At 36.1% G+C, this 24,802-nt stretch overlaps 3 protein-coding genes and 1 pseudogene across 3 annotated transcripts; 1 reads left to right on the forward strand and 3 right to left on the reverse strand.

The window, feature by feature from the left end:
* The first annotated feature begins 246 nt into the window (after nucleotides 1-246).
* On the forward strand, nucleotides 247-8,329 carry LOC143632810 (dihydrolipoyl dehydrogenase 2, chloroplastic-like). The gene is made up of 16 exons (XM_077101233.1): nucleotides 247-255; nucleotides 3,546-3,626; nucleotides 4,069-4,215; nucleotides 4,412-4,546; nucleotides 4,666-4,783; nucleotides 4,985-5,109; nucleotides 5,330-5,455; nucleotides 5,534-5,614; nucleotides 5,709-5,771; nucleotides 5,861-5,935; nucleotides 6,018-6,096; nucleotides 6,185-6,285; nucleotides 6,377-6,490; nucleotides 6,577-6,651; nucleotides 6,777-6,848; nucleotides 8,023-8,329. Exons 1-16 carry the CDS (start codon nucleotides 247-249, stop codon nucleotides 8,068-8,070), a joined length of 1,449 nt encoding a protein of 482 aa, XP_076957348.1. The 3' UTR covers nucleotides 8,071-8,329.
* Nucleotides 8,330-12,387: 4,058 nt separating this feature from the next.
* LOC143632819 (putative cysteine-rich receptor-like protein kinase 32 pseudogene) lies at nucleotides 12,388-14,583 on the reverse strand (annotated as a pseudogene).
* An 852-nt stretch (nucleotides 14,584-15,435) lies between these two features.
* LOC143632830 (antimicrobial ginkbilobin-2-like protein) lies at nucleotides 15,436-17,693 on the reverse strand. The gene is made up of 2 exons (XM_077101251.1): nucleotides 16,800-17,693; nucleotides 15,436-15,544 (listed from the first exon to the last, which is right to left on the reverse strand). Exons 1-2 carry the CDS (start codon nucleotides 17,606-17,608, stop codon nucleotides 15,436-15,438), a joined length of 918 nt encoding a protein of 305 aa, XP_076957366.1. The 5' UTR covers nucleotides 17,609-17,693.
* Nucleotides 17,694-18,964: 1,271 nt separating this feature from the next.
* LOC143634052 (cysteine-rich receptor-like protein kinase 15) lies at nucleotides 18,965-23,747 on the reverse strand. Its single transcript, XM_077102232.1, has 7 exons — nucleotides 22,809-23,747; nucleotides 21,285-21,428; nucleotides 20,985-21,109; nucleotides 20,690-20,900; nucleotides 20,137-20,374; nucleotides 19,780-19,930; nucleotides 18,965-19,677 (listed from the first exon to the last, which is right to left on the reverse strand). The coding sequence occupies exons 1-7, from the start codon at nucleotides 23,737-23,739 to the stop codon at nucleotides 19,300-19,302; spliced, it is 2,178 nt and encodes a 725-aa protein (XP_076958347.1). The 5' UTR covers nucleotides 23,740-23,747; the 3' UTR covers nucleotides 18,965-19,299.
* Nucleotides 23,748-24,802: the final 1,055 nt, after the last annotated feature.

Here is a 24,802-nt window from a genome sequence, read left to right on the forward strand (position 1 = left end):
TAGAACTCCAAATGTTCCCTGTTAAAAAATAATTCATATTGAAGCAAAAAGCAATAAACTTTTGGATAAAAGGTTATCGCCACCTACAAGTATTTGTGCTTTTTAAAATTAAGAAACTTATTTCTCATCTCAATGAATAAATCACCAAGTTTGTTTATTAAGTTTGGTGTAGTTTCTTTGGTTTTTTGAACCAGAGAGGCTCCTTCACCTATAGCGATTAATTTTAAATGCATATTGCTCTTGTAAATGTGTGAGGTAAATGGATTCCATAAGAAAATTCAATATTAGTCTAAATAATTAAAGGATAGCATAAACCAAAATAAATACATGTTAATGAATTATCAAAGAATCAAATCATAAGCTTTAAGTGTTTATTTACTTATTTCAGTTTCAACAAATTGTTCATTAGAGGTTCATATTTAGCGTATGAACAAATCAAATTCATCAGAATACACTTCATTTATAAAATAATCAATAATGCAATATCAAGCAAGGATATTGTGAAATATAACATTCAAGGTTTTGCATGTCTTGGAAGAATTAATAAATCGTCTGTTTAATTTCTGAAAATTTCAACTTGGAACCAACCCCATAAATCAAAAGAAAACCATTAATCAGTGACAAAACATATGCAAACATTTCATCGAACACCTTGCGTGCACACCAGACACACAAAGAAGCTTATTGAATTGTAGCAGGCAACAATAGATTCAATAAAGCAAACCATAAAATTATTAAGACCTGAATTGAATACAAAAGCTGATTACTAACCTGGGATTTGATTATCGATTAATCTAATCGGAGACGAAAGAGAGACATTGCTGATGAATTTGGTGCTCTAAATAGCCATTGAAATATATTTAACGCATTGAGTTGATACAGATCAATTGATTGCACCTTGGCGATTGAAGAGGCCGTTCAATTTAGAAACCGAACAATTGATTGTGCTTGTAGGTGCGTATGTACGTCGCCATTGATTGAAATTGAAGGCTATTGCTAACCTGGAGGAAGTGTAAAGGATCAATGAAATGAGAGTGAATGTGTTTAATATCGCCGGAGATTAGTTGTAACGGTTTGAGGATGAGCTTGAATGTTGGTGGCGGACATGTGCAATTAATATATCGGCGTCTCCCGGGTTAATTTACCATTTTGTCCACTTAAAATGTTTTATATGTAATATAGATGGTTTGTCAAACACCTTATACACCTTATTAACTTTTTAAAAAGCTTATAAGTTATAAGTTGATGAAAATAAAGAAATCCCAAACACCCCCTAAATGCTAAGCAAGACCAACTATGCATTTCCATAAGTTTGCTCGTTGGTTCTTTCTTCTCGATTACTTATCTTTGTGGTGGTGTGGTCTCGCTAATGCTCATTATTTCTCCTTTTCACTTTAAGTTTTCAAAGATAACACTTTCACTTTTTTATTTTCATGCCTTTCCTTTGAAGTCATTTTGATTAGATTCCAGGAAACTTTATGCAAAGTGCTTTGACATCCAAACCCTCTTACCCTCTAATGGAAATTAAGAAACAATTAATGACACATGCTTTTTTCAACATTTTTAAAACATTCATAATAACAATATAACACGTCTCTGGATACATTTTTAAAAATAACAGGGGTGAATATAAAGTATATATTTGATATTCTTATAAAAAATATACGTGTTTTCTATGGTATTTTATAAGGATATAACAAAACACAAAGAATAGAGGAGAGCAAAGGAGCAATAACGTTTGTTATGCATAATTGCATGTAACGTTATACATTGTTCATTTTACAATTAAGTATGAAAATGTGCTACAAATAATATATAACATGTTATATTACAATGTTTTCCTCAAAAATTAAAACGAACCCCATGTTTCTCAATCCACACCCTCTAGTTTTCCTTTATGTTATACCTAATGGAAATTAAATTGTTTGATGCCCTGCTTAAGTCTATATACATGTTAAAGATAACTTCATTTCTTGTTTTCCACATGCACCAACATGCTACGAGTATCACCACTTATATTGTTTTTTTGGTTTTTGTTTTTTACACCACAACGACGAGGACATTTAAGGAGATCTTGCATCTCGAATGAGCATACTAGGAGGATCCCATAGCGATCGCTTATAAATTGCCATATTACTGAAGCAACATAGCACAATAATGAGATATGCTCCACCATACTGATAACGACCGACACCGATCCCGAATTTGCCAATCCCGTGCTTCTTAATATTTGATACTAGTATCGAAAATGTTTGTTCGGTACCCGTACCATAGGAAAAAAAATTAGTAAATACCAATACTGAACCGCACTGATCTTGAAGCATCAAATAGTTTTACCTTTGTGTTAAATCGGCTAACTTTTTGTGTTTTACCAACTCATTGTATTTGTCCATTAAACGCCGTTGTTCGTTTATGAGCCATTCTTTAGGGTCATTGGTTTCAACTTCCGGGCCCATTGGTCCTTTTTGTTTTGCACCAGTCAGATTTTGGAACGTGAGATCGTCTGGGGGAGTTTCAGTTTGACTATGAGGTGTTGTGTTGAAGGGATGGTTACTGGTGGTGCGCGCAGTGTCACGCGGCGCCCTCAGAACCTGATGTCCCTCATTAACATCCTCAAGCTCATTATCCTCCAGAACTTGATCATTGTTTCGAACACCGGAAACCATGGTGAAGAGAAAATTGATGAAATAGTAGTTTTGTTGCCGTTGTAACAGGTGATGGCGCCAATGAAGAAGCGTGTATCGACTTACTTGTATACGATCAACGTTCCTCGGGTACGAGTGTGCTATATCACCGATGGTTTTCCGAGATACGAGTTCTTCCACCTACAAAACGAACAGCACCGTGAGCTTACCCCTCAGAAAGGGACAGAGGGGTCTTCTTTGGGGTAACCCTCCGGTGTGAGAATCAGGTATTGTAGGAGAAGATAATCAAGATGTGAAAATGAGTAAAGGATTTAGAGTATATTTTCTTGTCTGCCTCCAACTGTGGAGGTGGTGTGGTATTTATAGTATTAGGGTTTCCAATGATTGGGCTCAGACCCCATTAGGGCCTTTTTGGCCTCCTCCTATTGCTTCGCGCCACGTGTACTTAGGACACCTGGTGCTTTTTCATTGATTATTCTCTGACGAAGGTATTTCACCTGACCCATGTGCCATCACGTGGTGGCACATGGGCTTTGCTGAGTTGTCCACCCTTCATTGGCAGCTGTCAACATCAGCACATTCTTTATTCCTTAAAAGATACCTTCTGGAAGGTTGCCTGATGAGTACAATCATGGTTGTCCTTATCCTGATTTGGATTAGACTATTGTCTCATTTGTTGTGTGTCGCTTACGCGCGGCCTTTATGCGCCTATCCCGGGGATGCGCAAGGTCTTCTCTTTATTCTCACAGATGTTTCATGCGCTTGCGCGTATGTGATATGCGCCACGCGCAGATGTTTCATGCGCTTGCGCATAGGTTTTGGCTTTGTGTCTTCATGACATCCTGATTTCAAGCCTCTTGTCTATATCTTGTGGGTTGACCCGCCCCGCTCGATGTTAAGGCGGGTGCATACCCCTTCAATTTGGTTATTATTGGAGCTGGTGTTGGTGGCCACGGTGCTGCTCTTCATGCTGTTGAAAAGGTACAGTAATTGTATTATATGCATAGTTAAGTTATCAGAGGCTAGGGTTTATTTACGAGCCCGCGGACTCGGTTATATACTTTATGTATTGTAACTTAGCTCTTCAGTAATATTAATTCAGTATATAGAGATCACTAGGAACGTTGGCTTATACTTATAAACTCTAGTCTGATAATACAGTCCCGTTAATATTCAGTAGATCATCGCAGGTGTGATCGATTAATTATTTACATTTTGTAAATTGTAAGTGTAAAATTCATATCCAGTATCTGATTCCATGAGAGAAGAAAGTGTTGGTTTGATTTAGGTTTAAATAATGTTTGAAGTTGAGATGAAGATATTAATTTGCCTATGGAAATTATGTTGGAAGTGTTTGCTGTTCTGTTTTCCCTGTTAATATGTGTTTTTTTTTATGAACTGAGCATTAATTTGACATCTGCAGGGTTTGAAAACTGCCATCATTGAAGGTGATGTGGTTGGTGGAACATGTGTTAACCGTGGTTGTGTTCCTTCGAAGGCACTTCTTGCGGTTAGTGGTCGTATGCGGGAGCTTCAGAATGAACACCATATGAAATCTTTTGGTTTACAGGTAGGTCTTTAATGTGTTGCACATATCTTTTTTAGTTTGTTTATTATAGTTGTTACTAGTTTATTATTAGGTTTAAACAAACACTTATTTTACTTAAGAGACATATTGAATTCTATGTTAAGGCAGAATATTTTTCCAGAATTAAACACTATCTAAAGGTTATTAAGATTTAGCTTTCAAACCTTGGTATTTGCAGGTTGCAGCTGCTGGGTATGACAGGCAACGTGTAGCTGATCATGCTGAAAATTTTGCCACCAAAATTCGAAATAATTTAACCAATTCTATGAAATCTCTTGGCGTTGATATCTTGACTGGTGTTGGCACTGTTGTGGTATGTTATGTATTTCAGCCCATTTGGATCAGAAATATGATTCATCTTTTCTTGTAAAGTTGCATTGGATCATTTCATACAAACGCCTTATGCTCAGTTTATTATGATTATGTTTACAGGGTCCACAAAAAGTGAAATATGGAAAAGTTGGAGGCAGTGAAACAGTTTTTACTGCAAAAGACATAATTATAGCTACTGGATCAGTACCATTTGTTCCTAAGGGAGTTGAAGTTGATGGTAAGTACTTGCTTTGAAATCTGTTTATTTATGTTATTACTGGTGTCTACATCTCCACATTTATTAGGAATTAAAAAGATATTAGTTGAAATTTGCATAAGTGATTGCAAGTTTGAAATGCAAATGAGTAATTCATTAACTAGGTTGATAAAGACTACTTTCTTAACTGTTATCATTACTGATAAGCTAAGTTACCTGCAGGTAAGACTGTTATAACCAGTGATCATGCACTAAAACTAGAGACAGTACCAGAATGGATAGTTATTGTTGGAAGTGGTTACATTGGTCTTGAATTCAGTGATGTTTATACAGCACTTGGAAGTGAGGTGGGCCATATCAGTCCTTATTTAACATACTTGTTGTGACTTAAATGACAATCAAACCTTCTCATAATCAAGTAAACTTAAAAGAAATGACAGTGGTTCAGCTGTTATCACACACTTGTGGAAAACATGGATATTAATAACACATTTAAGTTTTCTTTTAACATAAAACAATATGTAGTAATTGTTCAGTTGTATGACAAAGCTTCTGATCGTCTCACAGGTAACATTTGTAGAAGCTTTAGATCAATTAATGCCTGGATTTGACCCTGAAATTGGAAAATTGGCTCAAAGGGTGCTCATAAATCCTAGAAAGATTGACTATCATACTGTTGTATTTGCGTCCAAGGTTCTTATACACCTAATACCTTTTCTGTTCTCATTTCATCACTGTTCATGTTTGTTAAAATCTTATTATTATTTACAGATCACTCCAGCAAAGGATGGTAAACCTGTAAAAATCGAGCTTATTGATGCAAAGACAAAGGAACCTAAAGATACATTGGAGGTGGGTCTACCTTGACTTTGACCATTATCAAGTCAAAGTAATTCCATCACATATATTTACGCATCTTACCTTTGTGTTTTACCTTTTATTACAGGTAGATGCTGCTCTCATTGCAACTGGACGGGCCCCGTTTACACAAGGGCTCGGTTTGGAGAATGTAAGTGAACCTATCAGTACTACATCTAAGCTTCTATATGTAAAAGAACAATCTAAGAAAACTGAATTATGTTTGTTTTAACATTATAGATCAATGTAGAAACACAACGTGGTTTCATTCCTGTTGATGAACGCATGCGGGTCATTGATTCAAAGGGAAAATTGGTAATTAACATTATCCATCTCACCGTGCACATACATTATATTCAAAATATTATGTTTCTTTAACCTTAATTTTGGTGATCAGGTTCCTCACTTGTATTGCATTGGTGATGCTAATGGAAAAATGATGCTTGCACATGCAGCAAGTGCACAGGGCATTTCAGGTAACCATTTTGTTGACTATTAATCAGCCCATTGTACCACTTCATTGCCACCTCTAACGCTGACCTGGCACTTTTGTTTGTGAAATAGTTGTCGAGCAAGTTACTGGGAAAGACCATGTCCTAAACCATCTAAGTATCCCAGCTGCATGTTTTACTCATCCTGAAATCAGCATGGTTGGGTTGACCGAGGTATGTTACTGGTTGCCCAGATATAACAAGACTCAATCTATTATGCCAAATGAAATACTCAAAAATTTTTTTCTAATTTTAAAATTTGCAGCCTCAAGCAAGGGAAAAGGCCGAGAAAGAAGGATTTGAAATCGGTATTGCTAAGACTAGCTTTAAAGCTAACACTAAAGCCCTTGCTGAAAATGAAGGAGAGGGGATTGCCAAGGTAATTAATTACAAAAAAATTTAAACTTTTTTGTTTTAATTGTTACTTTTCTCAGAATGGTCACAAATTTTTCTTTTTGGCTGCAGTTGATTTATAGACCAGATAATGGAGAGATCCTTGGTGTTCATATATTTGGCATGGTTTTAGGAACACGTATACAGGTCTGAATTTATCATATCATCCAACTTCAGTTTGGTGATATATTTGTTATTTCTGTTTTCTTATTTATAGATTTAGAATTTCATGACGTGAAATACTAAAATTGGTAATAATGTAAATCATGTAGGACATCAAGTATGCTGTTCATGCTCATCCAACCTTGTCTGAAGTGATTGATGAACTATTTAAATCAGCAAAGGTAACCACCTCATCCTTCAGATGATGTATTTTCGGTGCAACGCTTGTTTTAAACGAAACGAGGGACGTTTTTTTACATCCTTCGTTAAATAGTTTTATAGACCCAAACCACTAATCAAGATCCCATATTTTGACTGTCATTGAGAAACTTGTACTAGAGATTGCAAATTCGACCCATTTATATGAAAATTGGTCAATCCGGTCTGTATTTGTTGTATAAACAGGTCAAACGGGTAAAGTGTAAGTAAAACAGTTAATAAAGAAACGAGTCAAATGGGTTAAACGAGTCTTAGTGATGGCCATCTTTTCTTCTTTATCTAAATAAAGTTTATATTGCTATGCCAATGATATCAATCAATCAATCAATCATACCCAGTAAAATCCCACCGACAGCAAAGCTATATGTAGGGTCTGGGGAGGGTGGGATGTAGGCACACCGTACCTCTATCCAAAGGAATAAAGAGGTGGCTTCCAGAGAGACCCTCGGCTCTAAGTACATGTGTATGAAGCAAAATAAAGGAAATCAAAGTTTAACAGCTATATAAAAACTACTACTAGTTATAATAATATTAATAATAATATTAATAATAAGATCACAGTTTAACAGCTATATAAAAGCTAATAATAATTATAATAATAATAATAATAATATATGTAAGGGAAATACCATTATGGTATGTGACCTAAATAAGTTAAGTCTAAGCCCTAAGGTATTCAATTCTCTCTAAAAATCCTTAACTTTAATTCTACTTCTCCACGAATTCCTATCCTCAACCATGTCCTCGGAGAGGTTTAGGTCTATCAAATCATGCCTAATCCTCTCATCCCAAGTCAATTTCGGTCGTCCTCTACCCCTCCTCCCCTCTATAGTAATGTTGTCTACGGATCTAACAGGATTCGTCGTCAGTCTTCTCTTTACATGTCCAAACCATCTCAATCTCCACTCTCTTATCTTGTCTGCTATGTTCGCCACCCCTAATCTCTCGCGAAATGCCAATGATATAGTTTTAGAATCATATTTCATACATTGGTTATTATATAAAATAGCGAAAAAGTAGCGACCCATTTTGATATGAACATAAATACTTGTTTTGATCAATTACCCAAACCAAAACTTCCTGAGCCGCTCACTTTGCCAACTCTAACCTTAGCAAACAATGCACATTGTTGTGCAGGTTAAAAATGAAGTTTCTAGTCCGGTTGCTGAACCAGTTGCAGTGTAAGCTTGTTTATCGATTTTAGCAAGAAGCCGTGGATATGGAAAACTAGCGCACAAAGACGGAGACATTATTCTGGTGCGCAGGCTGTTGTTACTTGTTACCTATCATTTTTTGTTATTTGAAAATGCTAAATTATGTTATATAGAGAATATTGAATTTTGGAATAAGAGGATAAAGGATCATAATCAAATATATCTGGTTGATCAAAGCCAGGGATAAACTCATCATTCAATCATCCTTACATCACCCCCATTATAACCATTGTTCTCACCACCTTGGCCACCGACACCACCATGATAAGTTTGAAGAAGAGAGACCGAGAAATACCCAGCTGGTGATGTGTTATTCCTCATCAATGAACATACATCGTTGGTCAACGTCTCAAAGAATAGTTTCGTTAATTGATATTTAACCTTATGGTCCCTATACAATCAAAGTATTACAATTAGATACCTCGGACATTACATTTTGACTAAACCATATCAATTACCTCAAGAAATAGGTAAGGTGGGAAATCTGCATTGGAACTCTTCTGCATCTTCCTACTTGGCTTCTGAAATTGGTAGACATTGCCATTGAATAAGCCATTTGGCTCCAGTCTGATTACCCTTTTTGAGTTTTGACTATTCACTTCTCTAGTACGGTCATAAGTTGAAAGATGACTGTAAACCTTGGGCGATACTAAAGAAAAATTGGGTCTTCGCGAATAAAGAAAGGACTTCAAAATTGGCAATAGAATTCAGGAAGCTCAAACTGAGGTCTTCGCGAATAAAAATCATAAAAGAAAAATTGCACAAGAAACATTATCCATCTGCTTGACAATGAAGGATCCGGTTTAGAATTATGGGGTAGCGTATAGCTTAGATTGTTGGCGATAATTCTGAAAAGAGAAAGGAATTCGTAAGTGTAGGAGAAAATAAACATCAAGAAAGGAGACAATTCAAGTATTTGAGTTATAAGATTAAATATGTTTATTGGTTCCTTGAATGTAATTCTAGTAGGCTACAGTTTAGTTTATTAACTATAAATACGAGATTATGGTGATCATATATTGGTAAGTTGTTCTGATGTATTATTTATAAAGAGTCTTGACGGGTATGGTTACATAATTTTGTGTGTTCCGTGATTATATACCATTGAATGACTTCAATTACGGATATTTCGGTTTTTATCATTTTACTCATTTCTCATTGAGGTTTAACATATAAGGGCGGAAGAGCCACCACTAACTTTTATCCGAAGTATCCAAAACGTCAACTAACCATGTAGTGCCACCTCATATTTACCCAAAAGTACACAAAAGGGTCGGGGTATTTTAATGGTCGGTTATTTTGTACATATTTTAGTTCGTTAATTGTTCAACTTTAATTGTTTATTGCACGAATATCGATACTTCATAAGTGTTTGTTGTATTTAAGGTCACAAATGATTAAATCAATTGATTTGGACATGTACAGGCACGAAATGAAGACCCGAGATGATGTGTGACAGTGTATGATCAAAACGGGAGAATCTGGGTAAAAATTTGTTTCAACATATCATTTGCTAAAAACAGAGTATCATATGCTGAGCATAGGAGGAGTGTACATTAGGAGTTTTTAAAGTATGGTTTGCTAAGTTAAAATATCATACTACAAAGTTAGAGTACCATTTGCTGAGTCAGGGTACCATTTGCTGAAACTAGAGTATCATGTGTTGAATCGAATTAAACTACAGTATAAGGATAAAGTTAGGGTTTGAGAAGTAACACATCTCTGGAGGAGACAATTCTTGGAGAGAAAAACAACAACTATTTCATCAAATCAACTCCAGATTCCATGAATATTGAAGATTCCATTAACAATATGATAGGCTAATCTCTGCGGATCATACCCGGGATGTTGAGTATTGTAACTTTTACAAATTTTCTCATGTTTTAAGAACTAACTAATTGTAAGTGTTTATTATCGATATATGAGCATTGATGTTTGGTATTATTATGCACTAAGTCGGTTTAGGTTTATTTCAATAAGAACGATAAGTTTGCCTGTTGTTGTGATATGTGTTCATAGGGTTGTATTGATAATTAGTTTGAATATGATGAAGCATACACTTGCCCTTAGTTGAGTCACGCTGGCAGGGACCATTTGATAACCAGTGGCGCGTGCTAGCGATTGTTGATGCCTAAGGTTTAACTAGTTGATTAACCAGATTCGATTATTGATAATTAACCTGTTAAATGACATGAGATTGCTGTTTGTTACATGCTTGAACCCCGTGTGTGATTTGTTCTTGTTAATTGTTCGAAACTTAATTACTTGTTTGTTTAATTCTAAAATCAAATCATTGCTAGTGTGATCAGCATTCTTAATTGCTACTTCATAATGTTAGAAATTGATTACATGTTGCATTGACCACATACTCCTCGTGGTTCTAACATTCTACTTGCCCTAACTATGATACGGTTACAAAGATTGGAGAAGAAGAAACCAAATAGAGGAGGAAATATTATCTCAAAACATTCTGATCTCCATTCCAAATCAAACGAAATTAAACAGAATTCCAATTACAAAAGACACCCCCCAACTAAACCAAAATAGCATACCACTCCCTAACATTAAAATAATAATAATAAAACATAAATATAAATAATATAAATTATGTAACAATACTCCTCCGTTAACCTACCTTTTGCCCTCAAAAAGTAAGCCCTTCAACTCAAGCATCAACCTAGATCATCTTGTTCGAGGTTCTCATCGTCTTCAACATGAATCACAAAAAGTTGTTTCTTTTTACAGTTATGCCCCCAGACGAACTTTTCAGAACACCAAAAGCATTCCCCCTTTGACCTTTTTAAGTCAAGTTCCTCACTCGTCAAGCGCTTCGAGTTGACATTTTTCGGTTTATAAACCGATGGCTCGTTGACTCCAGCTGTTGGATTTGGCAACAAGGGAAGTTTTGAAGCATTGATAGGAGGGGTAATTTTGGTATCTTCGCGTTGCGAACCATCCTCCACATCTTTAAGTCGATTCATCAAGCTCGTGTTGTTGATGGTTTGAAGTCTCGCTAACCCATACGCCTCATGTAACGTTTGGGGCTTGAACATCTTTACCGGACCTTTTATTCCCGGCTTCAAACCTTTCACATATAGGCTAACGGCATATGGTTCACTAATCGTAACCTTGTTAAGCAAGCGATCGAAACCTGAATTATAGTCATGTAGGCCATCGATGTCATCAGTAATATGAACCAGAGATGCTATTTCTTCCATTGCATCTTCAAACATGGCATTAGAGAAGCGTGCTGAAATAGCCTTCACATAGTCTGCCCATGGCAGATCTGCTACGAAACCCTTGCGGATTTTCATAAAGGCTTGATGCCACTCGATAGCATCCCCTTCGAGATGTATAACCGCACATCTGAGTTTCGCATTATATAGAGTCTCATCGATGATGAAGAAGTGTTCACAACGATGAATCCAGCCCTCAATGTTTTCCCCGTTAAACTTGGGGAAATCGACCTTACCCACTCGCATCTGCCGATAATTGACTCGTGCATCTGCACCGGTGTTGCGGGCATCACCAATACCAGAACCATTAATCGCCTTCAAGATCTGTTCTTGTTGGCTCATCATGGCGGCTAGGGTTGCTTATAGTTCGGATATGGCTTTTTCGTGATCCTTGATTGTCTTCTCAACCTCTTGACTGCGAGTGTTAGTCATCTCAGCGGCTGCGAATCCGATGAAGATCGCCTGGAAAAAGCTTTGATACCTATGATACGGTTACAAAGATTGGAGAAGAAGAAACCAAATAGAGGAGGAAATATTATCTCAAAACATTCTGATCTCCATTCCAAATCAAACAAAACTAAATAGAATTCCAATTACAAAAGACACCCTCCAACTAAACCAAAATAGCATACAACTCCCTAACATTAAAATAATAATAAAACATAAATATAAATAATATAAATTACGTAACAAACTAGTTTAAGGTGATTAGGACACTTGATTATTATTGGTTTTGACTAGATTACGACAGTCTAGCATCAACAGTGTTCCTAAATCACCCAAAAGTACCAACACACAAGTTTTCAACCTAAAACTATAAAAATATGATCGGCCTCAACTTCGGGTTCGTGAACCCAAAGCCTAACCCGACTTCCCAACCCGATGAACTTGCAGGGATCTTCTTGAGTGAACTTGTATCCAAGGGCCTCTCTTCCACCCTAATGTTAAATATAAATTTAAATAAGATTATAAAAGCAAACCAACAAATGTAAGTGCATTCAAAACACGTATCTAGAATCGGCATTACATATTGAAACATCATTTACTAACATTTAATCACGTGATCTTGGCCTTGCTATTGATAAATTAGGGTTTCCAAAATCGCTGGTTCCCGTTGAAGAAGTATATTCTTGAAGGAGTAGCATTTTAGGATTGATGTTAGTTCGCCTGAAAGATGCAGGTTTGGAGGGTACAGGAAGTGTGATAGACAAGCTATTAAGCATAACAACTACCATTGCCATGGTTGGTCTATCAATAACATTTTCCTGAACACATAATAACCCAATGTGAATATTTCTAATAATGTTGTGCAATGATCCTGAACCCGTCTTTAGTATTGGATCTATCATATCTGACACATTCCCATTGCTCCAACTATTCCATGCCTATAAGGGAATAACATATTAAATTTCAACGTACCATAATAAACATTAACTTTGGCAAGGAAACTAAGCACACAAATTACTTATAAAGCTAAGAAGATCTTCGATGTTCTCCCCATTCCGAAAAAGTTGTCTCTTTTGTCCTGTTACCATCTCTAATAATAACACTCCAAAGCTAAAGACATCCGACTTTGTAGAGAATTGGCCACTCATGACATAAATAGGTACCATATAACCACTATATAACAAGCCAAGAATTGGAAAAGGTTCGCATATTCTTGAATGTCTTAACTAACTAAAAATTAAATGAATTACTAATCTTAGTGAACCACAAAGAAAACCTCGTGTGTAATGACAAAACATAGGCATTGTAATATGTTAATTAGGTCATCGAGTCTGATGCAAGTAAAGCACCTAGCATAATCTTGTTTCATCGGACATCATACTTTTCTCACAAAATTAATAATCGCTAGATTTTAAACTATATATTCTTTTAAATTTGTGGCTGTAACAAAAATTACATAAAATCTACAAGAGCATTAAGTCACAGGAATAGGTAATGAGCATATTAGCAGTGATGTCAAACCGCACTTTATGAAAGATATTGTGTTATGAGCATGTGTTTGAATTCATTCATGATGTATAAACCATGAAGGGTTAAGCCTATTGGTTCACATATGAAAGGGCTAGTAAAATTAAGCCAAGAAAGAATAGGGTTTATATGGAAGCATTGTCTTGGTTAAGCTAAATAATCATGAAATAAAGAATGTTGGAAATCAAGAGAGAAAATAACCACACTAGTTTATTAGGAATTAGAGAAAATAAGATAGAGCTTAGTTTTAGCCCTGCTTGCGGTGCGCACATATGATGTATATATGTGTGAACCCTCGGGTGGGCAAAAGTGAAATTGCACTAATTTTGACGTTATTTTACTAATCTCGTGAAAATAACGTTAAAAGTGACGGACGGTTAATCAGGTATCATGTAGTGGCGTTGATAGCTGAAAGATAAGGGTACATGCACCGATCAGCCGGTGTCCCGATGATTGAGTGCTATGTGCCTTATGTCCAAGGCTTGATGCAAAACTACTATCGAGCCGGGGGTCTCACCGGAAGCAGCCTCTCTATCCCTATGGGGTAGAGGTAAGGCTGCCTACATCTTACCCTCCTCAGACCCTACCATAGCTTTGCTATTGGTGGGATATACTGAGTACGATGATGATGATGAAGATAGAGCTTAGTTTAATTTATTTGGTTTGTGTTTATAATTAGGCATGGGTCAAGATAATTATTTAGTTTATTTATTAGCTTGGTTTGTCTAATAGTTTAACGTCCCTAGCTATTAGGGATTAGAGTTAGAGTAGGATACAAGTTACTGTATAATATATAGAGCGTTAAAGGTCATTGTATTGCGTGGTGTTTGTTCATATTAAGACATATAAGAGTCGAACAAATATGTTCAATAACGGTGTGTTAATTGTGTGTGTGATATACGATTATGGGTCAATAGCCAAGTTTATTTGTATGATGTAATAAATTATTTTCAAAGAAGGGAAACTTACTAGGTTCCGACAATTTGACTTGTGTTGCCATGAGTTTCCTCAGGTTTAAACAACTTTGCGATGCCAAAATCGGATATTTTTGCGTTCATTTCTGCATCTAGTAGTACATTACTAGCTTTCAAATCATGATGGATTATCTTTATACGAGAATCTTCATGAAGGTATAAAAGCCCCTTTGCAACTCCGTTGATTATATTGTATCTCTTTTCCCAATCAAGAGATGTACGTTTAGTCGGCACTACAAGCACCCCATGAGATAGTGGTATATCAGTAATATAGTAGAAACAAGCACTTATTAAGGCCATTGTTAAACTGTCCAATTTTTATTTTTCCCCCCAAAAATACAGTATACTCAACCACCAAAAGGTGTAATGCATAAGTTATAGTGCAATTTCAGCAACTGAGCTCGTGGAATGCAGAAAGAAGAACGCTTTAGGAAGTTACCAAATAAAAATTTATCAAGGCTGGCATTCGGCAAGTACTCATATATGAGAAGTCGTTCACTTCCTTCTATGCTGAAACCAAGCAGCCTAACCAAATTATTATGTTGAAGCTTTGCAACTAGCAAAACCTCGTTCTTGAATTCTAATTCACCTTGTCCGGAATCTTCTGATAACCTCTTTACTGCTACTTCACGACCATCTCCAAGCTTACCCTATACATATCATATATGATTGATAATATGAGTTTTTTTTTTTTTTGGCACATAGATACCAAGATTAAGTTGTTTACCCAGTAAACAGGTCCAAATCCACCTACTCCGATTTCTTTAGAAAAATCTTTCGTTGCATCTTTTATTGTACTAAAGTTGTATCGCAAAGATTCAGGTGAGCCGATATCAATAGTTTCAGCTAGCATAGAGAGAAAGAGAGAGCGAGTGTTTGTCCCTTTTTTTTTTAAAGGGGACGGAACCCGGGCAAAATTTATAAATAAGAACAAAAAGTGTTATGTAGTAAATAATATTACAATAAGAATAAAAAGTGTTGTGTATAATGCAATTTGGAGTGAGGTGACTATACTATTATAACTATATTGGTCATGATATAAGCCATTAATTGATCCTTAGGCTCTTCTATTAGTTATGAATTCGTTTTTTTGTTAGGATATCATGTAACTTACACTGATCAATCCTCGTGAACAATGGAGGTGAAGTTTGTTTACTCTTCTTTCTCAATCTCATGAAGACATAAAGTGACGCAATTACTATGACAACGATGATTGTCACCACTATTATTATTACAATCCATGTCATATTTTTCCTTTTCCCTGTACAAACAACAAGTTTACAAGTGAAAAGTCATGCAAAAATAGTAAATTTGAGGATATGCATCCAGTTTACAAGAACGCCTAAAACCAACTTGTGGTGGGCTCTCATGTCCTTTTAATATAGATAATACCATGTCAGAAATACATGCATTAAACTAGTAGAATAAAGTAAATAGTAAAAATTATTTACTTTTGCAAGTTAAAAATTTATTGGCCTCTTGGATTTTAATGTTCTCAACTTTGACCTATTGACCCGGATTAATCTCAACTCAACTAAGAAAATGTTTCTACACAGTCCTAACTTTGAACGTACTTTCTCCAACAATTCCGCATTAACTGAAAACGCGTTCAAACAACTAGCGTGGTTAGTTTTCAGTTATGTAAGGTTTATGGTGGTGTAGGGTGTGTGTGTGTTTTGAGTGTGTAGAGAATAAGATGGAAATGAATGAGGGTTTAGGGTTTTAGGTTGGTTTAGGGGGTATTTATATCCCTTAAAGCCCATGGACCTAAGGCCCATTCCCATTTAACCCACCTTAATTAATCTAAGTCCATGATCCGTTCTTTACTCGATATTAATTAATTGATAACGCGAAATCATTAAACGTAACTTTCTTTATTTAACATTATAATATTTAGGATGTTACAAGTTACTGTGCGAAGGAGTAAGAGATATGTTGGTATTACCTAATTGTGGCACCTAACGGTGAATAATTATTTATATGTTAGATATGAACTAGAGATAGAATAAGTAGTGGAAATGAGTAGTAAAAGAAAAAAGAAAAAACATACGGTGAAGATATAACCATGTGTTTTTTTTTTTTTTGTGTTTTAGGCTTTCTTGATAAAAGCGTTTCGGGTGTTTTTGAAAAATGGATGTTTTCTAATGTATATGTCTAAACACACGGTTTGAATGTTTATACGGTCTTTTATTGTGAATAGTCGAATTAATTTCTACTCGGCGGCTGTCTCGGCCCGATTTCGGCAAGGGCCCTGAAATTTAAAATTTAAAAGACATATGCTTGTTTAGTATGAAAAGGATAAAAATGGTCAAAAAGTCCAAATATAAACAACATAATTGATTTGGGCCCTTCTAATGATAAATTGGGTAATAAAGTCGATCTTTCAAGAAAAGTTTATATAAGGTCTACTTTTCATACTTGTGTTGGGCACTCAAAATCTCGAAGAGCGCCCCCATTTTTAGAAACTTGGCTTAATTGTATTTTCATGTTGTTTTCAAAACTTTTAGTATCCTTACCTGGTGGTGGGCACATTACTCTGGTTCAAAAACTGATATACCTCAAACCTAAAATTACAATCAGGTAGAACAATTTTGCCTCCAATTTTCCCATTATCATGAAGCCCTATCCGACTGACTTCATCCTCCAAACATTCACTGCACTGCTGCTCCGTTAAGTATGGAGAACAATGCACAAACGCATAAATCCTAGTGTAAACCGGCACTGTCCCGTTCCCATAAGCAAACTTTAGTAGCGGACCTCCAGTGGCCGCAATACCTATAAGCTGGCCCATTAATGGTCGCAGAACAGCGTTGAACTCGTTAATATCGGTTGCAATTTCTGGATTGAACTGAAGAAGATAATCTTTTAGTTGTGGGTATACCAATAAAGCATTGTTGGAGTATTGCAACAAACATATGTCGTAGCTTATTATTGCTTCCTTTTGGTTAGGGCAGAGATTTCGCAAGTTAACAATGGAGTCACTAAGACAAGTATTACACGCCTCGATACCTACATCACCTCGACAAAGTGCAATAGAGTTGACCGTATTGTTGCCTTCTCCTAGAGAAAAGTTGAAGAAACCTAAGCCGGAGTTTGTGGTGGGGAGGGTGGAGAGGGTAGCATAGAGATTTGTTTGGTACGTGCTATTTACGGTATAGTTTTGTGTGTTGTCGCAACGATTGAAAACAAAATCAGATTGCGCTAGGGTGATGGTATTGATTAAAAAGATGTAAACTAAAGGTATCCAGAAGAGCGGATTTCCTGCGAGTATGGACATGGTTTGGTGTGGATGAGGAGGAAGATGGTCCATTTTTATTCCTTTCATGTTTGCATCGATATATACATATTCTTTTAATCATTTTCTACTGGAACGGGCGGAATATACCACCAAAGTTCAGCTGTTAAATGCAGGGTAGTCCCCGCCGTGTAGCTCAGTTGGTTAAGGGGCGTAAGACTTAGAACAATAACCTAGAGGTCGTGGGTTCGAAACCGATCCGAAGCGCCAATTGCCTTGCCGCTGAGTGAGGCTGATTTACCTCTCACGTGATGGGCCTGGGACGGTCTGGCGTGGGCCGGTTTGCGTGTCCGGAACAACACGTTTTGGAACAATAAATGCAGAGCAACATAAACACATCCGATGAAACCAACTACATGATATATTACATTTATTGAAGAACGAAACAAAAACTAAAATAAAAAATCCCCAACAAGAGAGGGGAGGAAACCAAAACATTGCAACAACTGATTCTGTATCATGTAAATAGAGACCGATACAAGATGGTCAATCAATTTAAAGAAGGATGAAGACTATTTTTTTTACTAATTTATTCATACGATGACTTCAACTATCTATGGTCTATACCATGTTATAGGCTTACAAGAGTAATTAAAGGAAATACAACTTGGAAACAGAAATGCAAGTAAGAGAAACAAAGACAATGCAATTGGAGTGTAGTAGGACACGAGTAACAAGAGATGGAACTAAAGTTTGACACATATCTATTCCCACGTCCTTGAAAACGTCCTTGTCCTCAAGGACGGTAAGAGGCACCATGGGGTCACCATATGACTCGCCTTACAAAATTTGGTGTGGTCATGATGTGGCGCCACGTTAGACGCAACTCACATCTTCAGGTTGCCTTGATTAATGAGTTAAGTTTCTTCTTTGTCACCAATGAAATCACAACCTTGTTTAAGGTGGTTCTAATGGTCTTCGGTTCACTCCATGTGAGAGGAGTAGTGGCCATGACTGTGGCTCTTTCAACCAACATTGGAAATACTGATTTTATGACATGCAAAAGGTATGCCATCGTTTTGGTGTCATAAAAAGTAAAAACAAAACACCATAGGATACACTTCAGAATATTTTTCTGTCATCTTCTAGTATTTCCGTACAATTTTAAACCCCACGCTCTAAAAAAAGGGGATGGAACCTAAATCTATGACATGTTTCCTGTAAATAGACGGCAGATGCAATATTTGAGCTGTAGCGTCGAATATTTGCAGACCGCATTTTCTCGATGACATGTCTTCAGTATGGGGTATCCTGAAGATGAATACCAGCACGATGTAAGCAACGGCCACTGTAACTAGATTGAATCAGCTTCTGTCACATGGACATTGGCAGTGGTAGCCGATATATTCTTAAATCAAAGGTACTTGGGCATATAACAACCCCGTGAAGCTCTGATGCCAATTGAAGGTATCAAACGCATTGTATTAAGTATAGAACCATGAACCGAACAGGAACTTTGAGGATAACCCCAACCTCAACTTTTTTCTTTGCTAATTAAAACTCAGGAAAGGAAAACCAAAAACATGTATCTATAGTATCCTACTTGATAACTAGATAAACACAATTAATAAATGATAAACTAATCTAATATTTGAATAACTACTACTAAGAGATTTTTATTATTTCACACTTCAACATTTAGGTTCAACACATAACCCTCAATAATATATCAGTATAGGGTTCATTAAAGTAACCAACAAATATAAGTGCATTCAAAACACCTACCGAGGAATAATCTCAGATATTGAAACATCATTTACTGAGATTTGATCACGTGATCTTGGCCCTGCTTTTGACATATTACGGTTTCCAAAACAACTACTTCCCGTTGAAGAATCATACTCTTGAAGGAGTGGATTTTCCGGATTAATGTTACTTCTCATGGAAAATGCAGGTTCTGAGGGGAGTGGAAGTGTCATAGACAAACTATTAAGCATAAGATTTACCATTCCAATGGTTGGTCTGTCAATGACATTTTCTTGAACACATAATAATGCGATGTGAATACTTCTAATGATGTTCCGCAAAGAACTTGATCCCGTCTTTAATGCGGGATCTATCATATCTGGCCCGGTCCCATTTTTCCAGCTTTCCCATGCCTAGAAGGGGATAACATGTTTATTATTAGGATGCATACAATAATAGAAAGAACACCGACTCTTGCAAGGGAACTATTTCTAACAAATGATGTGGATACTTACAAAGTTAAGAAGATCTTCGATGTTCTCTCCATTTCGAAAATACTGATTCTTTTGACCTGTTATAATCTCTAATACCAACACTCCAAAGCTAAATACATCCGACTTTACTGAGAATTGACCATGCATAGCGTATTCTGGTGCCATATAACCACTACAAGATAGCATACGATGGCAAAATGTTAGTACTTGCTTGAAAGCGGTGAAAAACTTGAAACTAAATGTGTAATATAATCTTAATCAATGACAAAGAAAACCTTATGATTAAAAATAGGAATTTTTTATCGCACATAATACGTTTCTCAAGAAAGAAATTAATAGTGTCAGAAGACCTCATCTACTTAAAGAAAAAAAACTTACTAAGTTCCCACGATTCGATTTGTATTCCCTTGTGTTTCCTCTGGCTTAAACAACTTTGCCATGCCAAAGTCTGCAATTTTGGCATTCATTTCTGTGTCTAATAAAACATTACTAGCTTTTAAGTCACGATGAATTATCTTTAGACGGGAATCTTCATGAAGGTATAAAAGTCCTTTTGCAACGCCTTTGATGATATTGTATCGCTTTTCCCAATCAAGAACCATACGTTTAGTCGGATCTACAAGCATACCATTAAATAGAGTATGTTTAGTAGTTAAAAACAACCAGAAATTCCCACCCCAATTTATTTGCTTGTATGTTTTAAAGTATTTCCCTTTATACAAAAGTTGTAAGAATTTCGATTATATTATTTGTGATTTGTAAAGAGAATATCCCCGAAGGACAAACATAGCAAATGTAAGCCAATCAAGGTTGGTACTTGGTTGCTAGAATACATTATGCAACCACCTTGTAATGTATTAGTGATTTAATTATAATGGTTTTCTTTAATGGGCTTGTGTAATTGAGAAATAGGAAAACTATGAGAATTTACCAAATAAAAAGTTATCAAGACTTGCATTTGGCAAGTACTCATATATGAGAAGTCTTTCACTTCCTTCTATGCTGAAACCAAGCAACCGAACCAAATTACGATGTTGAAGCTTTGCAACTAGAACAACCTCGTTCTTGAACTCTAAATCACCTTGTCCAGAATCTTTCGAAAACCTCTTTACTGCTACCTCGCGGCCATCTCCAAGCGTACCCTATAGATGATAAATATTGATGGATAATATGAATATAAAAAGTTTATGTTAGAAAGTAACTAGCTAGTAAGCTTAACTTGTCACCTTGTAAACAGCCCCGAATCCACCTACTCCAAGTTTATTTTCTTGAGAAAAATCATCTGTTGCAGCTTTCACTGTACGAAAGTCGTATTGCAAAGATTCAGCACTCCCGATATCAATAGTTTCAGCTATTAGAGAGAAAGAAAGTTAGAAATGCTTTAGCAGATAGGTGTCCTTAATATATGTTGTTTGTTTCATACGTTTTGGAGTATATAATGTCTATACTACTATAGGTCTATGGTCATAATATAGGATCTATGGATAAGCAATAAATTAGGTTTGACTTAAGAATGTGTAAATTACACTGAATCCTCTTGATGTGTGGAGGTGTAGTTCGATTATTCTTCTTTCTCAATGTCATGAAGACACAAAGCGAAGAAACTATTATGACCACGATGATTGTCACAGTTACTATAATCACAATTCGTGCCGTGTTTTTCTTTTTTCCTGTAAACATAATAAGTTCATAAGTGAGAAGTCATGTAGAAATATAAATAAATTTAAGGACATTAATTTGAAAACTTTAGGGGTTGATATATTGAGTTTATTAATTCTTATTGAAAGTATAACTTAAAGCATCATATGGACCATGGAGGGTGAATGTTACGGTTTAATGCTTGATGTGCAGACCATCTAGTCTAAGGGCATGAGGTGATATTTAAGCTTGAAATCTTATGTCTCAGATTTAAAAATTAATAAGGGGGTTTTTTCCATAGTGGTGTGCTTTCTCTTTGATAGTGTTATTGAGAAAGTTAAAATCAGATTATAGTTCCTTTATTTTATCTAAAGGCTTGCACGGAAGCTACATGTTGCTATCTTGCGATTAGGGGTGCAAACAAGTCGAGTCGAGCCCGAGCTTGATCGGGCTGGGCTCGGCTCCTTTAGTTTATACAGAGCTCGAGCTCAGCTCGATTCGATCATATTTCTTAAGCTAGAGCTCGGCTCTTGAGTAGTTTTGTCGAGCTCAATCTCGGCTCGATTTGATCATAATTCTTAAGCTCGCTTAGCTCGGGCTTGGTTCGTTTACTATTTATTAATTAATTTTTGTTTATTTTTTACATATTTTTATATTTTTTTCAATTAAAATTTAATATATAACATAATATATATTGTTTAGTTATTTTGTTAATTATTAATTATACATATATATACATGTAAATATATATGTATATATGTTATTAAAATTATACAAATAACATGCTCGTTTAGGCTTGCGAGCCAGCTCGAGCTCGATAAGTTAAGAATGGGTTGGGCTAGCTCGTTTATTAAACGAGCTTACTTTTAGGCTCGAGCTCGGGATCGGTCGAGCTTTTTCACGAGCCAATCTGTAGTAGCTCGCGAGCAGCTCGGCTCATTTGCACTCTTACTTGCGATTGATGGAGGTGGGGTGTGTGATGTGACATTGTAGCCACTATGCTAGTACAAATGTGTTATAGCGTAATATATAATACGATACACCAAATGAACTAGCGTAATAACTAATCATTCCATTAGTTGTAAAAGCATAACACAATTATTATTGCATAACATAATTTCCGTAACTCAACAACGCAAAGAACGATAATTTTATTTTCAGTAGGATCGGTTTTGCCATTCAAAAAGGGGTGGCGGCGTAGCTTGTTGCCCGCTTATCTGCCTCTTTATTGTAATTGGATCCTTTTATTTGAAATGGAAAAGATAATGCAATCAATTAGTTTTGTATCTAATCCAGACACTATATAACAGTATGTTTATTATACCAAAGAATTTATTATTAGAAAACGTTAAAGTCATCAGTTATACAGCTAGATCATAATCAAGTTTTCACTGTAATTGTAGCATTCATACCTGGCGGTGGTGATGGTAATGACAGTGGCGGTGATGAAGGCCGAGATGGCGGTGGGAGAATGGCTACAGAACTCTGGTTAAAAAACGGATTAGTCTCAAACCTAAAATTGCAAGTAGGCAGAACAATTTTCCCTCCAATTTTCCCATTATCATGAAGCCCTATCCGACTCACTTCATCCTCCAAACATTCACTGCACTGCTGCTGCGTTAAGTACGGAGCACACTGCACAAGCCCATAAATCCTAATGAAATCCAGTCCAGTCCTGTTCCCAGCTGCAAACTTTAGTAGCGGACCACCAGCAGCCGCGGCACCTCTCAGCTCGTCCATTAATGGTCTCAAAGCTGCGTTGAACCCGTTAATATCCTTGGTAATCTCTGGATTAAACTGATTAAAGTAGTCTTTTGGTTGTGGGTACGCCATTAAAGTATTGTTGGAGTATTGCAACAAACACACGTCGTAGATTCCTAGTGCTTCCTTTTTGTTAGGGCAGAGTTTTGGTATGGTAATTATCGAGTCATTCAGACATCTGCTACACGTATCAGGATCAACATCACCTCGACAAAGTGCGATAGAGTTGACTGTATTGTTGCCTTCTCCAACGGAAAAGTTAAAGAAACCTAAGCCAGAGTTGGTGGTGGGGAGGCCAGAGAGGGTTGCATCTAGATTTCGGTGGTACTTACTATTTACGGTATAGTTTTCTGGGGTATTACAACGATTGTAAATGAGAACGGGTTGTGCTAAGGTGATGGTATTGATTAAAAAGATGTAAACTAAAGGGATCCAGACGAGCGGATTTCCAACGAGTATGGACATGGTTTGTTGTGGATGATGGGAAGAGAGGAGATGGTAGGGAAGTAAGAAGAGCTTGACCATAAAGATGTACTTAGTTAAACCTCGTATACATTGACTATTGACAGAGTCAACAAACATGATGTCCACCTCATGACTAAATTGCCGGCCTGAATTTTTCTTTCATTTTCATGTCACTATCGAATATATATTGTTTTTCAAGTAGAATACGTTGACCATGATCATGGAACATACAAACTAAGTAGAGAATAGTAACATTAAAGGAAGAAAACTTTAACTTTAGTTGTAATGGTAAATACATGATTACATGTTGGACTTAATAGGAATGATACTATTGTGTTGTCTATTTGATTCTTTTTCAAAAAATAATCTTGGAATGGGATTATGAAGTTACTTGTGTAAATGATATATTTTAACGTGTTACTGTACGTATTACAAAGCTGAGTACCAAAACTAGAGGACTAAATACTTTGCCATCCCATTCATGGGAATGCATTTTTTGTCAAGTTATAAAGTACTATGAAAATGCAATTGAACATGAAAAGAGGTTTTAAGTGTAGCATCATATATACGTTGTCTCTCATTCTATTTTCTTATCATAAATTTCCTTAATAATATGATTGTATTACTATTGAATTCATCTTCAGTTACGGTTATGCTTGCATTATTTAATATAAGTGTATAATGAATTGATCGATTGTTGACACGTACGTGCCGCGACACTGGGTAAAATCCTAGTTAAGATAACATATCCAAGCTCAAATTCCTTTTCATTTATTAGTAAACACATTAATATTGGAACTCAGGTGTTCCAATTTCAACATGATGAACCAAAGACATTGAAAAATGAAATACATTTTAATTACAATAAAGCCAAATGCACCCTTAATTAGTGTTACTGTTTATTATGTGGCTGTGTTGTACTCGGTGTAATAAGCTTAAACCCGTCAAAAGTGTGACCACGTTGCACCATGGTTCAACAGTCAATTCCCTGCGTAAAAGGCGAAATCATGAGGTTCTTGTGGATATAAAGGTTTTATCACGGTAGCATACACAAGATTTAAGCCGACGGTAATACAGTGTCGCTTTCTTTTTATTAGTTTCTCTACTTTCAAAAATCACTCTTAGACTAGAAAGAATATTGGGACAATTCCCAAAATAGTCCTCTAGAAGAGAGAGAAAT

This window comes from Bidens hawaiensis, unplaced genomic scaffold (assembly GCF_021521415.1).
Source record: "Bidens hawaiensis isolate Kalapana, Puna unplaced genomic scaffold, B.hawaiensis_p1.1 tig00000512_1, whole genome shotgun sequence".
Lineage (NCBI taxonomy): Eukaryota > Viridiplantae > Streptophyta > Magnoliopsida > Asterales > Asteraceae > Bidens > Bidens hawaiensis.